Source organism: Podarcis filfolensis (genome assembly GCF_964270895.1).
Source record: "Podarcis filfolensis genome assembly, chromosome: 6".
NCBI classification, from domain to species: Eukaryota; Metazoa; Chordata; class Lepidosauria; order Squamata; family Lacertidae; genus Podarcis; species Podarcis filfolensis.
In genome coordinates this window covers 86,414,908-86,433,164 of record NC_139609.1, presented here as the reverse complement: position 1 = coordinate 86,433,164, position 18,257 = coordinate 86,414,908, and the positions used below count along the sequence as shown (strand labels likewise).

The 18,257-nt window shown below is 45.0% G+C and overlaps 1 protein-coding gene across 2 annotated transcripts; it reads right to left on the bottom strand.

Moving 5' to 3' along the window:
- Window positions 1-833: 833 nt before the first annotated feature.
- On the bottom strand, window positions 834-18,167 carry TUBB1 (tubulin beta 1 class VI). 2 transcript variants are annotated; one of them, XM_083618896.1, is made up of 4 exons: window positions 18,070-18,167; window positions 8,330-8,438; window positions 6,946-7,056; window positions 834-5,617 (listed from the first exon to the last, which is right to left on the bottom strand). In XM_083618896.1, exons 3-4 carry the CDS (start codon window positions 7,004-7,006, stop codon window positions 4,524-4,526), a joined length of 1,155 nt encoding a protein of 384 aa, XP_083475022.1. In that variant the 5' UTR covers window positions 7,007-7,056; window positions 8,330-8,438; window positions 18,070-18,167; the 3' UTR covers window positions 834-4,523. The 2 variants fall into 2 exon arrangements, with proteins under 2 accessions (XP_083475022.1, XP_083475021.1); XM_083618895.1 differs by lacking the exon at window positions 18,070-18,167 and adding an exon at window positions 11,155-11,417.
- Window positions 18,168-18,257: the final 90 nt, after the last annotated feature.

Here is an 18,257-nt window from a genome sequence, read left to right as displayed (position 1 = left end):
GACTAAGCCGCTTCTAGCGAACCAGAGCAGCGCACGGAAATCTCCAGGCCATTTTTTTTGTAGTCCATGTACTACCAATGTGCTGATCAGAAGGTCGGCGGTTCGAATCCCCGTGATGGGGTGAGCTCCTCGTTGCTCTGTCCCAGCTCCTGCCAACATAGCAGTTTGAAAGCACACCAGTGCAAGTAGATAAATAGGTACCACTGCAGGGGGAAGGTAAACAGTGTTTTTGTACACTCTCACTTCCATTGTGCCAGAAGCGGTTTAGTCATACTGGCCACATGACTTGGAAAGCTGTCTGTGGACAAACACTGGCTGCCTTGGCCTGAAAAGTGAGATGAGCACCACACCCCATAGTCAAGTTTGACTGGACTTAACTGTTCAGGTGTCCTTTACCTTTTACACGTGGTTGAAACAATGCCAGATAAGTCCTTTGATAACTGTGAAACAGGACTGAGAACTGTTTTGCCACTTTTAGGCTATTTGGTTTTACATAGCAGTTCACATATCACTGTAAGTACAAACCAGAATACGTGTTAGACCTCAGAAGTTTGAGGAATAATATTAGTTTGGGGGCTTTCAGTTTTAATTGAAATTATATATTATAATATGACACTTAACTGCTTGTCTTAATTGTCTTACAGGACTTGATTTATAACAGGCAAAATGAAGACTCGTGAGTGTGCTTGTACACAACATAACTGCTTCCTGCTCTATGAAGGCTCGCGGTATATGTGTAAAATCACTATGCCAATAAACAGAATGTGTTGAACATGTTCTTTAATTATTTTGTTGAGCACGAACAACCAAACACTTTGCAAACTTGTACAGCATTTTCACCTACAGTTGGGTTTTACTAGGTTATAGTGAATACTCAATGAATTTGGTCTTTAACAACCTAAAGTAACAAAATAAAAATCAGTGTTAAAAGCAAAATAAACTAATAATAAAGTGGTTTTTTTCTGGAAAGCATGATTGCCTATACTTTGAAAATAAATCTGTGAGCCTCCAGGTATGCAGTGTCTTGTGACATTGCCCAGAATTTTATCTTGTGCTGACATAATTAAGGTTTCAGTTCTAACACAGCTGGAAATAAATTCCATTGAACTCATTGGGAGTTCTGAGTATGCATGTGTAGAATTTCACTGTAAATGCTCTTTTAAACTGGCTGATTGCTAAATGAACTGCTGATCAAATGTGAATAAAAATGCATTTGGAACAAGGCAGTGCACAAGCTACAGAAGTTATCTCTTTACTAGAGCATCAAGTAGCTTTTCTTTGCTGAAAAACAAGCAGAAGCCTTGAGCACCATCAGCTTCATCCTCAAGTTCCTTCACTGTTCATTGTCACTAAGGAACCCCAGATTCAAACCCTGCTCAACACTGAAGTTCACTGCATGGTCTGCTCATAATCTCTGACTAACCTACCTCATAGGCTAGTTGTGAGGACACAATAGTAGAAGGGAAATAGCATGTTTGCCACCCTGAACTCCTTGGAGGTAAAGTGGGATAAAATTTCTCTTCCAATTGACACAAACTTTCCTAGCTAGCCAAGTGAACAACTGTTTAAGGCCTGCTCAGTAAACTTGAACACAAGGAATTGATAATTGCATTTTAAGGTTATTAACAATAAGTGAAAGGAGTTATTTCCCCTTGCATAGAAAGTTGAAATTGGATAAAAATGCAAGTTTTAGCTCACTTTTTATTTGGTACTGCATAGTACTTGCAATGAACAAATAGATATATAGTGAAAATGTTATGGTGAGTAAATGATAGCTGAGTTAAATATTTGTTCTCTTTCACACTGGAGAAAATGTTCGCAGCTCTGCATCTCCCCACCCCCCATTAGTAAAACCAGTTAAATAAAGAAATTAGACATTTTGCATAAGCATTCAAGAGAAATTTGCACAAAAAGCTCAAAACAATCCTCTGTAAATACTCGACTTTATAGCCCCAAAGCAATGAGACTGTGAAATAAAGATCCTTCATAATGTGGAGTGACTGAAAGTCTAGCTGGTACCCTCTGAATGTCTCCTGGGAAAGAATAGTATGGGTGGTAGCAAAGCGTCATTCAGTGCTGCTGTTTATGCCATAGGAACTTTCTGAATAAATGTAGGTTCGTTACTAGGACTGATTTCAGAAGAGTTACCGGTAACTGTTTAGTCTTTGCAAAAAGCAAAGCAAGTTCAGTGGCATCTTTAAGGCTAACAGAAAAATTGCAGGAGAATCTTTTACTGCAGGGAACTATTGTCTTTCCATGTGTGTTAATACTGCAATTCATTCTAAGGTGCAGTTGGCTTGTTCACATGCTACAGTGAACTCTGGTATAGGCTGACTCTATACATGTATACATGTTTGTGGGAGAGTGCACTTTGTGGTTTGTAACAGCTCAGCCATTGTGAACACAGACTACACTCACTGAGTGTGAATATTTGTATGAGTATGCAGCGCCAACTATTTTTGTCTGTGGATTGTTGACTTGTTGAATGTGATACACGAACACTCCTGTTGACTTCCGTATATGCATGTGTGTTATGGGTGGAAATGGAATAGCCTATTGGTCCTTGCATTTTCTGGCTTTTCTTCCATACACAAGTTTATATACACTTGCTGCCTGCAGCCATGTCACTGTTACTCGGAGGTAAGTCCCCTAGTGTGTTCAGTAGAGCTTACTCCTAATGTAACAATGCCTAGGACTGCAGCCTTCATCAGATTCATAAAATGGTATCTGGAGTGTGCTATAAACGTGTTTCAAATCTTACAGGTTATGATAGGATTCTCTGCTGGCTTGATTAAAAGCAAGGGTACATTTAAGAATAAGCGAAGATACAGCTATTAAAAACCTATTACAATAATAGATGTTCTGTTAATATTTAAGTATAATTAAAATACATGCAGGCTAACTACTACTTAAACCACATGCACCTAGTTCAAATAGATATCTGTTTGCCATTTACAGGGTAAGCCAATCTTGATCCCATGGAAGTAATTCATTCTTTGATTTCAGTGGCGAAATGAAGCCATATTAATCCTACATTAATATTAGTGGTTGGAGTTAGGGTAGACAGACGTGTTTCTTTACACAGTACAGAGCACATTAAATTAACTGATCACAACATGGCAATAGCCAATAACTTGGGTGGAGAAATTAATAGGAGCTGAGTCTATTGATCAGGCATAGGCAAACTCTGCCCTCTAGATGTTTTGGGACTACAACTCCCATCATCCCTGACCACTGGTCCTGTTAGCTGGGGATGATGGGAGTTGTCCCAAAAAATCTAGAGGCCCGGGTTTGCCTATGCCTGCTATTGATGATTGTAAACAGCCTTTGATGCTCTTCTTTTTTAGAGTCAAAAGGCAGTAAAGAAATGGGTTATACATAAATATAAATAAGTTTAGTTGGTTAACAAACAGAATGCTGGACTACTTGATGTACCTTTCTGGTTTCATCAGAAATTTCATCCCTTTACATACTTCCTCATATTATAGATTGGAGGCCTGACTCTCAGTGAAATTTAAAAACAGCTGTCCAATTAACATAGCTGTAATACCACCTAAAGTGCAAGCTAAGGAGCTGCCATTTTTGTTCCTTGGAATCAAATACCATTCTGCATTGTGCTGCTGTTGGGCTCAGGACACATCCCTTTGGCTGCCCATTACAAGGTGTGTAAGAATGCTGTTGTACTGAAGTTCACTGGTGCAGAAATATGCCCAGTAAGAACATACACTGGTCAGAATAATGAAGTATGATAGAAACAGCCATGTAAATTTGAATACCTCCCTTGGTAATTAACAAACTCATCTGACAAATGTGCATAAGAGGATGCTCACACGAGAAAGGCAAAAAATACAGTCACCCTGATCCTGCAAGATGTATGTGCCGAACATCTTCATCAGGATACTCAACCAGGCTCCATTAAACTAGGTTGATGTGTCTATGATGCAGACAGGTGTGTGCAACTTCCTCCAGGACCATGGATGGTTGCATCTGACCAGAGGGGAATTGAAGCCTTTTGTCTGTCCTTAACTACTTTGCTGCTGTTGGTCACCGTGTCATCCTTTGTAATCTGTTCCATCAACTGAAGCCCTGGGATTTGTCCTTTGAAGCAGCATGCTGGTATAATTTTCCCCACTAGTCTAAAATGTCTTATTTGCATTAGATGCACTAATTCAGAAGAAATACTTAATCTAAACAGATTTCAGCAGGGCTTTTTTTTTCAGCTGGAACTCACCGGAACTCAGTTCCGGCACCTCTCAGGTGGGCGCCATAAGAGGACAAGGGAAGCATTCATGATGAGTTCCAGCACCATATTTTCTAGAAAAATAGCACTGGCTTTCAGTAGGGGGATTTTCTCAGAGAGAGAGAGATTGCAGCCAACATTGTGGCTGTGTTTGCTTTGGTTCAATGCACAAAAATTGCCGCTCCTGCATTCAGTAGACTAAAAAGTTATTTTAGAAACATAGGTAAGTCCAGTCACCTCACTGACGGTAATAATCAGCATTCCTTTCAATCATCACTTATTTTTAAGAAGCTTCCTTTTCTTCTTCTTCTTCTTCCTGGCTTGCCTCTGCCTCTGCTTCCACCTCCACATATTCTTCTACATCGGCTGTGGCATCTTGATACTGCTGATACTCCGACACCAAGTCATTAGTGTTGCTTTCAGCTTCAGAAAATTCCATCTCATCCATTCCTTCCCCGGTATACCAGTGCAGAAATGCTTTCCTCCTGAACATGGCTGAGAACTGCTCGGACAGCCTCTTGAAGATCTCTTGTATGGCTGTGTTGTTCCCTATGAAGGTGGCCGCCATCTTGAGACCACGGGGCGGAATATCGCACACGGCCACCTTGACATTGTTGGGGATCCACTCCACAAACTGGCTGCTGTGCTTCGTCTGCACGGCCAGCAGCTGCTCATCCACCTCCCTGGTAGACATCTGGCCTCGGAAGATGCAGGCCACCGTCAAGTAGCGGCCATGACGCGGGTCACAGGCTGCCATCATGTTCCTTGCATCAAACATCTGTTGGGTGAGCTCTGGGACGGAGAGGGCTCTGTACTGCTGGCTGCCCCGGGCCGTAAGTGGCGCAAAGCCTGGCATGAAGAAATGTAGTCGAGGGAAAGGCACCATGTTGACGGCCAACTTCCTCAAGTCTGCATTGAGCTGGCCAGGGAAGCGGAGTGAGGTGGTGACGCCACTCATGGTGAGGGACACCAGGTGGTTGAGGTCCCCATAGGCCGGCGAGGGAAGCTTCAGCGTCCTAAAGCATATGTCGTAGAGGGCTTCATTATCGATGCAGAAGGTTTCATCCGTGTTCTCTATCAGCTGGTGGATGGATAATATGGCGTTGTATGGCTCAACGACGGTGTCCGAAACTTTGGGGGATGGTACTACGCTGAAGGTGTTCATGATCCTGTCAGGGTATTCTTCTTTGATCTTGTTGATCAGAAGGGTGCCCATTCCAGACCCAGTCCCGCCACCAAGGGAATGGGTCAGCTGAAAGCCCTGCAGGCAGTCGCAGCCCTCACACTCGTTCCTCACGACGTCCATCACACTTTCAATCAATTCGGCCCCTTCAGTGTAATGGCCTTTTGCCCAGTTGTTCCCGGCGCCAGAATTTCCTAGAAGAAGAGAAGAAGAGTTTGGATTTGATATCCCGCTTTATCACTACCCTAAGCAGTCTCAAAGCGGCTAACATTCTCCTTTCCCTTCCTCCCCCACAACAAACACTCTGTGAGGTGAGTGGGGCTGAGAGACTTCAGAGAAGTGTGACTGGCCCAAGACTGACCCAGCAGCTGCATGTGGAGGAGCGGGAAAGCGAACCCAGTTCACCAGATTACAAGTCTACCACTCTTAACCACTACACCACACTGGCTCTCTAGAAACAATGGAAAGGGCTAACTGTAACAGAAAATGCTGCTGAAACACCAAGCACATGTTTAGTTTAAAAGTGGACATGACTAGATCTAAATATAAAGCGAAGGGATAGTAGTCTTCAATGGAGCTAAGAGTGGAGGCTGTGGTATTACGTTATTGTTCTGCATAACTTCGCAGATACTCCACTACAAACTTAATCGTGCCAGAATATTGCTTTGTTTTGTTTTGTTTGGAAAAGGAGGATCCTCGAACATGTTTGGCTTGTTATACTCTTGTTTCAAACCTTCCGTTTTTGCATTATTTTGTGGTCCTGTCTCTTTTTCTGTGGCAACCATTTTATAATATGCCGTTTTCACATGGCAGCCATTTTGTTGAGATTGGTGCCCACCCTGTTATTTTAAAATTCTGAATGTGGCCAACAGCCCCCAACTGGCTGGCGTCCCCCTGCCTTAAATGTGGTGAGAATAGCTTGTGTTTGCAACATGCAGAAAGGCTGACATGTACTGTACTGCGTAATCTCTCTCTTTTTATATATAGAGAAAACATGCATAGGATTGGGCTGCTAGATTATATATTTTAAAAATATATATATTCTAGTTTAGAAGTCTTCAGGAAATTCAGATCTAGGCTTGCCTTCATGTTATCAAGGGTTTCAAAACTTATGCTAAACATTGACAAAATGTGCAACCGCAAACCCCAAATTGTCTTTCTAGAACAAGCTTTAGAATGAGTGTACAGAGTGGTTATTGCTAACTATTTGGAAGCTGAAGCAATCCTTTATTCTTTGAGTGAACAAGATGTGGTCAATAAAGACATCCCACTTCTCCAGAACTCTTCTGCAATTTAAACATTTTTTTTTAATCATCCCAAATCTTTTAGGTTTCCCCCCGTAATCATGAGACCTATAAATATTTATTTATTTTTTATAAATACAAGTGGCTTCTTAAGTGTTCTGAAGCAATGAATAGTGAGGCTAGCTCCTCAGAGGCCCCATTTGATAGACAACAACTTTATTTCTTATGAGACCATCGTCTATTAAATTATATCCATAATATTAATGCGGCACACATACCATGAATAAAGTTATCGGGTCGAAAGAGTGGGCCTATTTTGCTGGACCTCACGCTGTCCATCGTTCCAGGCTCCAAGTCCACCAAGATAGCACGAGGAACATACTTGTGGGCTACAGCAAAAAAAGGGGAAAGTTGAGGGTCATGATTGAGGCAAGTAGTATCTTCTGCATGTATTTCCTTCACAAATCATTTCTTTGGTGTACATATTTCATTTAGAACACTATAGCACAGAAGTGAAAAACCTGTGTCCTTTAATATATTGCCAGAGTACAACCTTCATCATCCCTACCAGTCAGGCAGCTCAGGTGGCAGATGCTGAGGTGCAGACAAGGAACAGAACTGTGAGTGCCTCATGGCGTGCCCTGTACCCCCTACTCTGGGCTGCTGCCCTCAAGTGCACTAGAAGACACTGTCCTTTCACCAGTATTGGACTTCAGAAGGAAATCTTGCTGTGTTCAGTGGTGTTTACTCCTTAGTAAATGTGTCCAGGGTACAACTCCAGATGAATAGAAATGGCATGTAGAGTGCAATCCTATAAGTATCTACTCAGAAGTATCTACCTAGGAAAATGATGATAGGATTGCAGCACTAACCTCTTTTACATCTTATAACCAGCCTCATATAACCAACATGCTTAAGGCTATTTAATGCATGAAGGAGTTAATGCCATAGAGTAAACTGTCCTGCTAGGCTTAGCTAGGTCATTCCCCCTCACCTTGGGAGGAAGGTAAATAAGGCAGTTGTTGTATCTCACTCTACCAGAGAAGGTAAATTGTGAGGAGTCTGAGCTGGGTGCTGCACGTCAGACCACAGGGCTCTTCCAAGCCACTCTTGAGATCCTATTCCAATAATTTAGGAGCTTTCAACAGCATAACTAAGTCAAGTTTCACCGCCTGAACAACTTTTTCTGAATGCTGTATGGAAAAGCACATTTGGAGAGCTGGTAAGTAAACTATTTTTAACTTCCTAAACGTGTGGTCTTTTTCTATGCTGGGGGAAAGGGGAATTTTGGAAGGAACCTAGAAGGGCATATTTTAAAGGTCTAACAGCCTATATTTCCACATTTTACTTTGCTGCATCTTTTGCGGTTTTCAGTCTTTGCTGGCGTTCTCTCACCAAAGTGTACTTGCCCCAAGCTTGGATCTTGGCATACGGGAATGCTCCTTTTATACCTATTTTATTTTTCCTTGAACAAACCATTTCTCATATGCTTGTTTCTTACACAGTATCTGATAGTGAATACTGCAGCCCAGCCAACAGTCTTTATAAATGGTTAAGAGACAGTGGCAGTGAGAGATGACAAGGCTTTTTCTATTTTCATCCGCTGCTTTTGCTCTTGTAATCTAATTTCCCCACCCAGTTATCAACAACATATGTACTTACAATATGCTTCATTGAAATAAACATTAATTCTTTCCTGTTGCAGTGGTGAGTCTCCGCGGTAGTTTCCCGTGGTATCAATTCCATGCTCATCGCTTATGACTTCCCAGAACTGAAAGAGGAAGGTTAAAAACAGAGAATAGTAATCACATGCCAATAACAATACTGATGGGACTCTATCATAGCTGTCAACGTTTCCCCTTTTTTATGGAAAATTCCCTTATTCCGAATAGGATTCCTTGCAAGAAAAGGGAAAGGTTGACAGCTATGGACTCTATCGTATTTCCGCAATACTGGTGCCACTTTCGAAAAAGCCTGCCTCTGTGTTACCACAAACGGATAATAAGCTTCCATGCGCTCTGGTATCCCATTGTGCCACATGTGGTTTAATCATGCTGGCCACATGACCCGGAACAGGGGTGCCAACTTTAATAAAATATTGTGGGGGCCTAGGTAAGCCCCGCCCCGCATAATCGATCACATGATGTAATGCACACACACCATTTGAATGGGAATGAACATCAACTTTGTGGAGGCCCAGCCCACTCAAATATTTTATTGTGTGGGCTGATGCCCCCATGGCCTCTAGAAGTTGGCTCCTATGACCCGGAAAGCTGTTTGCAAACAAACGCTGGCTCCCTCGGCCTGAAAGCAGAGATGAGTGCCACACCCCATAGTAGAATTTGACTGGACTTAACTGTCCAGGGGTCCTTTACCTTACCTATTAAGTCCCTAAGTTCTGCATGTGATATATAACTATTCACTATGTATTCTTTTGGACACCTATAGCATGTCTCCTTTTACTTGCTTTTTGTGATGTCTAAAATCTCCCTGATGCTCTAGCCCCTTGATTGTCTTGGTAGCCCTTTCCTGAAAATTTTCCTGGCCCAGCACACACGCGACATTCTTTCTAGACAGGTGTAAACTCTGGTGTAGCCTGGTGTAGCCACAATTGGCAAAAAAATCCCACCTAATCAAATAAGATGGTCCCATCACCTCCTGGCAAATAGAAGGAGAAGAAATGGAGGCAGTGAGAGATTTTACTTTCTTGGGCTCCATGATCACTGAAGATGGTGACAGCAGCCACGAAATTAAAAGACGCCTGCTTCTTGGAAGAAAAGCAATGACAAACCTAGACAGCATCTTAAAAAGCAGAGATATCACCTTGCCGACAAAGGTCCGTATAGTTAAAGCTATGGTTTTCCCAGTAATGATCTATGGAAGTGAGAGCTAGACCATAAAGAAGGCTGATCGCCAAAGAATTGATGCTTTTGAATTATGGTGCTGGAGGAGACTCTTGAGAGTCCCATGGACTGCAAGAAGATCAAACCTATCCATTCTTAAGGAAATCAGCCCTGAGTGCTCACTGGAAGGACAGATCCTGAAGCTGAGACTCCAATACATTGGCCACCTCATGAGAAGAGAAGACTCCCTGGAAAAGACCCTGATGTTGGGAAAGATGGAGGGGACAAGGAGAAGGGGACGACAGAGGACGAGATGGTTGGACAGTGTTCTCGAAGCTACCAGCATGAGTTTGACCAAACTGCGGGAGGCAGTGGAAGACAGAAGTGCCTGGCGTGCTCTGGTCCATGGGGTCACAAAGAGTCGGACACGACTAAACGACTAAACAACAACAACAACATGGGAAAGGTCTCCCCAGGTGATGGCAGTGTCCCACATTTTCTTCCTACACCAGGAGATATCCTTGTAGACAGAGCATGGCACGTGAGCCAGTCCTGCAACCCAGAAACGGTATGTGGCAGCAACCAGGCAGACTTTTAACTGGAAGCAACACACAAAACCAGAATAACAGGAGACATCTATCTAGCCTCCCCACTCCCCACATCCAGCCTGGCTGTCTCTTTATCTGGAACAGCAGGCATCATGCATGTGGGCACACCCTCCTCCTGTAGCCACTGGCCTTTTAAATGCCTCTTGTATTTTGTTCACAATCCATTTGTGTTTAGAATGCTTCCATTTACATGCATGTAAATAGCCTCGCTGGGACAGAGCAAAACCTCCCAGCATGTCATGGAAGACTAGCTCCGTTGTTTGTCCCCTGCACAAACATGGTATACACTCCCTCTGACTATGTGGAGGTTGCATTTAGCTGTCATGGCTACTAACCACTGAATGAAAGACCCTTCATGTTAAATCCTCTGTTTGCTACTCCATTGAGAATTCCTAAGACCTCTGTGTGCAATCTTACGCTGCCATTTCCCACCAGCTGTAGTAACAACAAGGTTCCTCAGGGTATATAATATGTGAAACAAAAGTGCCTTGAGACCTTTGGCTGCTCATCTTACTGACATCTTACATATTTATTTATGTAATTTACATAACAAGGTTTTCTGGACCGCTTCCTGGAAACATTAACAACACAAAGTATTTCTCCAACTCACCTTCCCCACAATGCCCTTCTGCCAAGTAAAATTGTTTGTGGACAACAGAAATATAAACTTTAAAACATCAGGTTCTTTCACAAAGGCTGTTATCCTAAATATATGTACAAGGAAAGGAATGAACACCACGGAATCTTTGTGGATCTTTAGCGTATTAAATTGTGCTGTAAAACCTATGTTTCCTGTTTGAACTCATTGATATGCATCTAGATGAAATGGCTGGCTATCTGGTGGCAATTTGGAGTATGAGGAGATGACAGATATCTCTTACATACTTCAGGCTTGCTTTTATTTTAACCAAGTTTGCCCAAGGAGGGCATTTCAGTAGCATCCCGATTCAGCTTTGTCCAAATTCGCTTTAAATCCAGTTATTAAAGGCAGCATTGCCTTGTCTCTTAGAAACCTTATTAAAAACCAGTTTCCTACCTTCGATCCAATTTGGTTTCCACACTGGCCAATCTGAACATGCACAATTTCACGCATTTTGAACAGGATTTGGTGGGGAGAGTAGATTCCAGCTTTCCCAGATGTGCTCTGTGGAATAAGTGATCGCTCTCGTACTGTCAGCTGTAGCCGCTGTTATCATTGGCAAGATGCGGCTTGTATAGTGAATGCTACACAAAAAAACCCAACCACCCCACAGCTCCGCAAGGGAGTTCCTGGAACTCCCACCCTGCAGACTCACAAGAGTTCTGATAGGACATTGACAAGCAACTCCCTTAAAACCTTCTCTTTATGTGACGGGTCTGGAACATTTTTCACCCCAAGGGTTGCATTTCATAGAATCACAGAATCATAAGCTTGGAAGGGACCCTGAGGAACATCTAGTCCAACCCCCTGCAATGCAGGAATGTGCAGCTGTCCTAAACAGGGATAAAATCTGGCTCTGGAATATAGATAACGAACCACAGTTTACCTGTTATGTACTGAGTTGAATAGGATCCAAAAGGCAGCAGTCTGATTAGTCCTAGAACAATAGGATTCAGAATGCAGCCGTCTGATTGGTCCTAGAACAATAGGATCCAGAATGCAGCAGTCTGATTGGTCCTAGAACAATAGGATCCAGAATGCAGCAGTCTGATTGGTCCTAGAACAATAGGGTCCAGAATGCAGCAGTCTGATTGGTCCTAGAACAATAGGATCCAGAATGCAGCAGTCTGATTGGTCCTAGAACAATAGGGTCCAGAATGCAGCAGTCTGATTGGTCCTAGAACAATAGGATCCAGAATGCAGCAGTCTGATTGGTCCTAGAACAATAGGATCCAGAATGCAGCAGTCTGATTGGTCCACAGGAGCCACCCAATCCAGCTCCAGATGGAAGTGAATCCGCAACCTGATTGGCCTACAGGAGAATCCCAGAATTAGCCAATCGCGTGGGACCCATTGTATAAATAATGTCTATAAGGCAGACATTCTGGGGGAACTTCCATTCCTCTTCACTACTACGAGCTGAATAAAGAGCATGAAATCCACTCTCTACTCAAGAGTATATTTCATTATCAATACTTTTGAGTTTGTTTTGTTGGCTTTTGTTGCTATTGTTATGTTTTTAATGCTTGAGTTGCATTATGGTGCGACACATACACACCCACCCTCCAAAACACAAACCAGGGTAGGAGCAGCCCAGATGGATAGACTATATCAGAAGATGGGAAGCAAAGGACGGTTGGCTGAGACATGAATGAAGATTATCTGGTTCACCTTCCTGCAGTGAAACACAGGCTCCTTACAGAATAACCTACGTTTTGGCATTTCACAAACAGACATGCTGGGGTGAGGGTGGAGGGAAGCCACAGGTATCAGAATAAGTGATTGACGGTCTTGTTGAATCAAGTACTTGTTGAAAGGCAGGCTGGTTGCCCCCGTGCTGCAGTTACGTAAGTCAGCAGCAAGTGGTATTGGTGCCCATTTTGGACTGGTAGAATGGAAGGCCAACAGTAGGTGGTGCCAGAGTCAATGATAGGTGGAGGCAAATCTAGTTTTATCTCCATCTTTCTCCAGGCTCTGTGCTGCAGCGGACACCACAACAATGCTGTAGAATGGAGTGCAAGAGGCAGGGGGTGTTTAATTTTAGCGTTGCTCAGGGCACTGCTGAAATTTTAGGGCCCAAAGTCCGCCACTGGTGCCACCCCCTGCCCTTTGAGTGGTTATAAGTAAGAAGACAAGCAGATGGGGGTGGGGAGAGGAACACTCTCCAGCTGTGAACACTAAGGTTGTGCGCATGCTATACCTTTAATGCACATTTGAAGCATGTTCTGTACCTCAAAGAATTATGGGCACTGTAGTTAACCCGTCACAGAGTTATGATTCCCAGCAACCCTTAGCAAACTGCAGTCCCCAGAATTGTTTGAGGGATAGAATGTGCTTGGAAGGTAAGGTGTGTCCTCAGAGAGAGGGTCTTTGTTGGACCGTGGGAGGGAGCGGGAAATGTGCTTCTGAACCTAAGTCATATGAGCAGTTCTGCTATCAGGTGCTTCCTTTTTTAAAACCTTTCTACAAGTTTCACCTTACAGCCTTTGTCTTCCCACACCATTTAAATGTGGTCCTGAAAACAAAGTTTCATCAATACCTTGGATGTTGCATCACAGACACTGTGGAAGCCACAGCAAAATATGTCTCCTTCTGATAGAGGCAAGCTTCTCTGTATCTTTGAGCGCACCAAAGCTTCCAGCAGCCTTTCTCCGTCGGAAGGGTGGAAGGAGACGCCTCTGCACACCAGCTCCACAGCACTGTGTGACAACACAATGGCGAAATTTTTGTTCCTGCCGCAGCTTGGTTAGGTGAAGAAGTTTAGCACATTTTTGATGGATACCCCAAATTGGGGCCAAATTCTGATACAAATAGGGAAATGTGTCAATGGCTCAAGCTATATCTGGGCTGGGGCAGGACAGGGCAGATAGATAAAAGCAAGGCACTCAGATTAAGCATGGGCTATGCAAAATAAGTGCAGGATTAGCTCCAAGATGCTGAGTGTGGTAAAGGTAAAGGGACCCCTGACCATTAGGTCCAGTTGTGACTGACTCTGGGGTTGCGGCACTCATCTCACTTTATTGGCCGAGGGAGCCGGCGTACAGCTTCTGGGTCATGTGGCCAGCATGACTAAGCCGCTTCTGGCGAACCAGAGCAGCACACGGAAACACTGTTTACCTTCCCACCATTTATCTACTTGCACTTTGACGTGCTTTCGAACTGCTAGGCTGGCATGAGCAGGGACTGAGCAACAGGAGCTCACCCCATCACGGGGATTTGAACTGCTGACCTCCTGATCAGCAAGTCCTAGGCTCTGTGGCTTAACCCAAAGCGCCACTCATGTCCCATTGCTGAGTGTTGTACACCACCCCAATATCCAAGCAGTATGAGACCAGGGGTTCCAGGCTTTAATTAAAACCCACGGTTTGGTTTCATTGGAATGAAGGTCAGCGAAAGCTGTGATCCCTTTAGAATAGATGGCTTTATTGATACATATATACAACATGAGCATGAGGTCAAGAGGCTCGCAGCATTAACACACCTGAAGAACTTTCTTCCCCATTAGTTGCAGCTTTGGATCAAGCATGTCTCTGTGTTCCCAGTTTCCAGCCTGATTCCAGCTCAGCTTACACACAGAACATTGGCTATTGTTCTCCTCCTACCTAGCAGCTAGGTGAGCAGGGTGGAGGAAAGACTCACTCATTAGCCTGGAGGGCACCATCACTTAGCTGTAGAACAGGGGTCAGCAAGGTTTACCTCCCCTGGGCCGGTTCACTCCAGCGGAGATCCCTCCGTGGGCCGGACCGCGAGCGCACATGATCACGCAAGACCGCAATTTCCAGCATCTGCGTCTGTGCAGATACGATTTTTGGTGTCTCAGCATGCACAGATGCGATTTCCGGCACCGCGGAAGTGAGTCCCCGCGCTGCACTGCAGCGGTTTAGTGCAGCGGCTGCAGCGGTTTAGTGCAGCGGCTGTTTGGAGTTTTCTGTACTCTGCTTTGTGAGCGTTTCCAAAGCCTCATTTATTTTAAGTAATGCCTGTGTCACTGACTCCATAGATGAAGTTGTAATTACACCTGCTGCAGCTGGACTTGAAATTGAGCCCCTTTTTTCTGTGCAGCTTTACTTTTAGCTCTTGTTGTTATCTCTTCTGCTGAGCCACTCATGAGTGGCTCAGAAAGACATGGGCGACTCAGTTTGAGGGTGGCTCATGGGCTGGTTAAACGAGCCCGTGGGCCACTTGTGGCCCATCGGCCTTAGGTTGCCTACCCCTGCTGTAGCACTTCTTTTGGGATGCTGATGAGGGCACTTAAGGGGCCAGCTAAAACCCCTGTTGTCTTACAAAGAAACTTACTGGACTAGTATAGCAACCTCTTCTGAGTACAGGACCCCAGGAATGGGAAGGGCATCTTCCAGACTGACCCCCACCAAAACCCACAATGTAAGAAGAATTACACACCCTTGCAGTCACTTCTCTGATAACAGTAAGAACTGTCCATGAGCTATTGTTGGTGCAAGCACTGGCTGTGTTCCAGCATTTGAAAGTGCCCCTGCTCCATCTGGAATTCAGAATCATGGCTTGTGTTTATAATGACTGGTACATCTGGACTGGTTCAACTGGAACATACAGGCTTGTCAGCAGTACAACATAATTCAGTTTGGGTGCTGTGTGGGATCGCAGGAATTAAAGGTTTTTTATGTTTTTATTTAGTACTCACACACAAAACACATTCTTTACTCTCCCTTTTTTTTAATCCCTGTCATTTCTTAGTGGCAACCCCCTTTTGAGTAACACAAATTTTCCATATGTGGACTTTGCCCATGTGTTGCCAGCTGATAAGGAACAGGGACTTCACATCATCAAAAAACCACAGTGCGTTTAAGGATATGGCCGAAGAGGTGGTTTCGCTATATTCGCTTACACATATGTACGACTTGAGCATAAGATGGAGCGGCTCACAGCATTCACACCCCAACAGATATTGCCCCCGCTTTAGGTTTCCAGGGAAGCTCCAAGTCTCAGCTTAGGTTCGGCACAGAGCAATACATGCCTCTGTGTCTCCAGATTCCAGAATATGCCAAAACTCTCTCTCTCACTATATATTGCCCTCCCCGGCCTAATGTTCTCCATCCCAGGATGACAGAGTGGCTGGGGAAACCCAGCAAGATGAGTGGGGTATAAATAAGAAAACTGTTGTTGTTGTTGTTCTGCCAGCAAAGGTGGATTTAAGGCAGGATGCCTGGTTCTGCCACACTGGGTGCCAAGCCTAGAGGGAGTTGCAACTATGTCATGAATTGAGCAGATCAGAAGGCGAAGGGGGCGGGTTGCTGAATTTCGACCTTGCACAGGGGGCTGCTGAAATTTGCAAGACCAAAGTCCACCCCTGCAGCCAGGTGAGGTGGGAAAGGGCCCACCCATTTGTCTCTATGGCAACAGAATGACCTCTTTGCATAAGGTAACTAGCAAAGATATTAGCAGAGGGACCGGTTTGAATGGTTCCCCAGCCTCTTCTAGATACTAAGCAGGCCTGGCAGGGACCCAGACTATCATCCACCACAAAACTCCTAAAGATATGTATGGATGTGCCTGAAGGATCCACTCCTTCAAGGATCTACACACAGCTGAATTCTTTGTCCACAACAGGAGTGGGGAACCTTGGATCTCCAGGTGTCGCTGAACTACAACTCCCATCAGCCCTAGAAAGCATGGCCAAGGGCCAGGGATGAGGGGAGTTCTGGTTCAGCAACAGCTGGTGTGTCAAGGTTGCCCATACTTGGTTCACATAAATAAAGGTAAAGGGACCCCTGACCATTAGGTCCAGACGTGACTGACTCTGGGGTTGCGGCGCTCATCTCGCTTTATTGGCAGAGGGAGCCTGCGTCCAGCTTCCGGGTCATGTGGCCAGCATGACTAAGCCACTTCTGGCGAACCAGAGCAGCACACGGAAATGCCGTTTACCTTCCCGCCAGAGTGGTACCTATTTATCTACTTGTACTTTGACGTGCTTTCGAACTGCTAGGTTGGCAGGAGCAGGGACTGAGCAACGTGAGCTCACCCCGTCGCGGGGATTTGAACTGCCGACTTTCTGATCGGCAAGTCCTAGGCTCTGTGGTTTAACCCACAGCGCCACCCGCGTCCCGTTTGCATAAATATTCTGGTTCTAAATACAGAAGTGAATCAGATTGACAGTTGAGTCTTACATCAATACCATCAACAAGCCAGTGTCCTTTATCCGCCGGCAAGAGTCTAGGGGAGCCCAGTCCACAACTTCTTATCCCATAATAAATGTGTTAAGTCTTTTAAGGTGCCACAAGCAGCAGACTAAGGGTTCCCCCATCTGGAAATGGCAACATCCGTGCTGTTACAGCAGGAGCAACCACGAACTCTCAGTGGGACAGTTATTATTTTTCCTTTATAAATAACTTCTTATTCAGCAGCAACATCACAAAAAAGAGCACACCAAAAGAGAAGAGCAAAACAGGAAAAGGGAGAAAGAAGGAAGGAAGGAAGGGGGAAAGGAAGAAAACAATATGAAATAAAAAGAAGTAATAGCCCCTGTTCCCGACACGTTGATTACAAAATTCAAGGTAAAGGAGTAAACATCCGGATCAAGTGCTGTGGTTGTCGTGGGGTTGTTTTAGACCTTGAAGCCCTCCGGCCCTTTAAACAGTCACGTGCATTTCTTCACATGACTGCCGGCACAACTGCTTTGCATGCAGACTGTCCCAGTTCAGTCTACAGACAGGGGTGACTAGGACTTCCCGTCTGAAATCCACTGCCAGTCAGTGTTGACAAGCCTGACTAGATATATGGCAGCTGCGTAACTGCTGATCCCTACTCCGATTTCCAAAAAAAAAAAACCCAAACGTGTGTCATGGGCGTAGCAGCATCCCGGACATTTGACCGGTCTTCCACCCAGACACTGCTGCCGCCGCAATATTCCGTATACAGTATGTCTGGAGAATTCTGGACGTATGACAGCCTTGCCACTATCCTGTGTCTGGCTCTGTCTGGCAGACTCGGAATGAAATATCTCGACAACAGTTGTTTTAACTTACAGAATATGTCAAAACCTTCCTACAATTTCTGCAATTTTAGTTAAGTGTGTTTATTTGTTCACTTGATTTAGGAGGGGGGTCAGCTGGCTACGCCCATGGTGTGGGGCCCTTTTCCCTTGACCCACAGTCCTCTGGGCTTCCCCTCCAGCTAAAACCGGACCCAGAAAAGCTCCCAGCTCTGCCGTTTCCAGACGTTACGTGCACGGGGAGATCAAGGCGGGAGGGGGCGCAGACCCTCCCTCGACGTACGCGAAGTCAGGCGTCTAGCGCACAGAAAGGAACCAACCGCGGGCGCGCGCAGCCTGCGTACGTGAGAACGACGGGGCCCTTTGCGCGTCCACGTCGGGCGTGCGCAGGCTCCGTCCAGTGCTCCGTCCCTCCCAGGGCTTTCTCGTCGAAAGTCCCGTTTCTCTGCCTTTGGCTCTAAGCTGGAGGGTGTGGCTTCCCGCGGGCGGAGGGCAGGGCGACTCCTGCACCCACCATGCCCCCTGCGGGGAC

Bases quoted from the DNA above. Each gene is read 5' to 3' on its own strand.
- TUBB1 (XM_083618895.1), bottom strand. From the start codon at position 11,211: ATGCGTGAAATTGTGCATGTTCAGATTGGCCAGTGTGGAAACCAAATT. The intron at 8,439-11,154 runs GTAGGAAACTGG...TTCCTCTTTCAG, and splicing joins GAAACCAAATTGGATCGAAG to TTCTGGGAAGTCATAAGCGA. The intron at 7,057-8,329 runs GTAAGTACATAT...TTTTTGCTGTAG, and splicing joins TTATTTCAATGAAGCATATT to CCCACAAGTATGTTCCTCGT.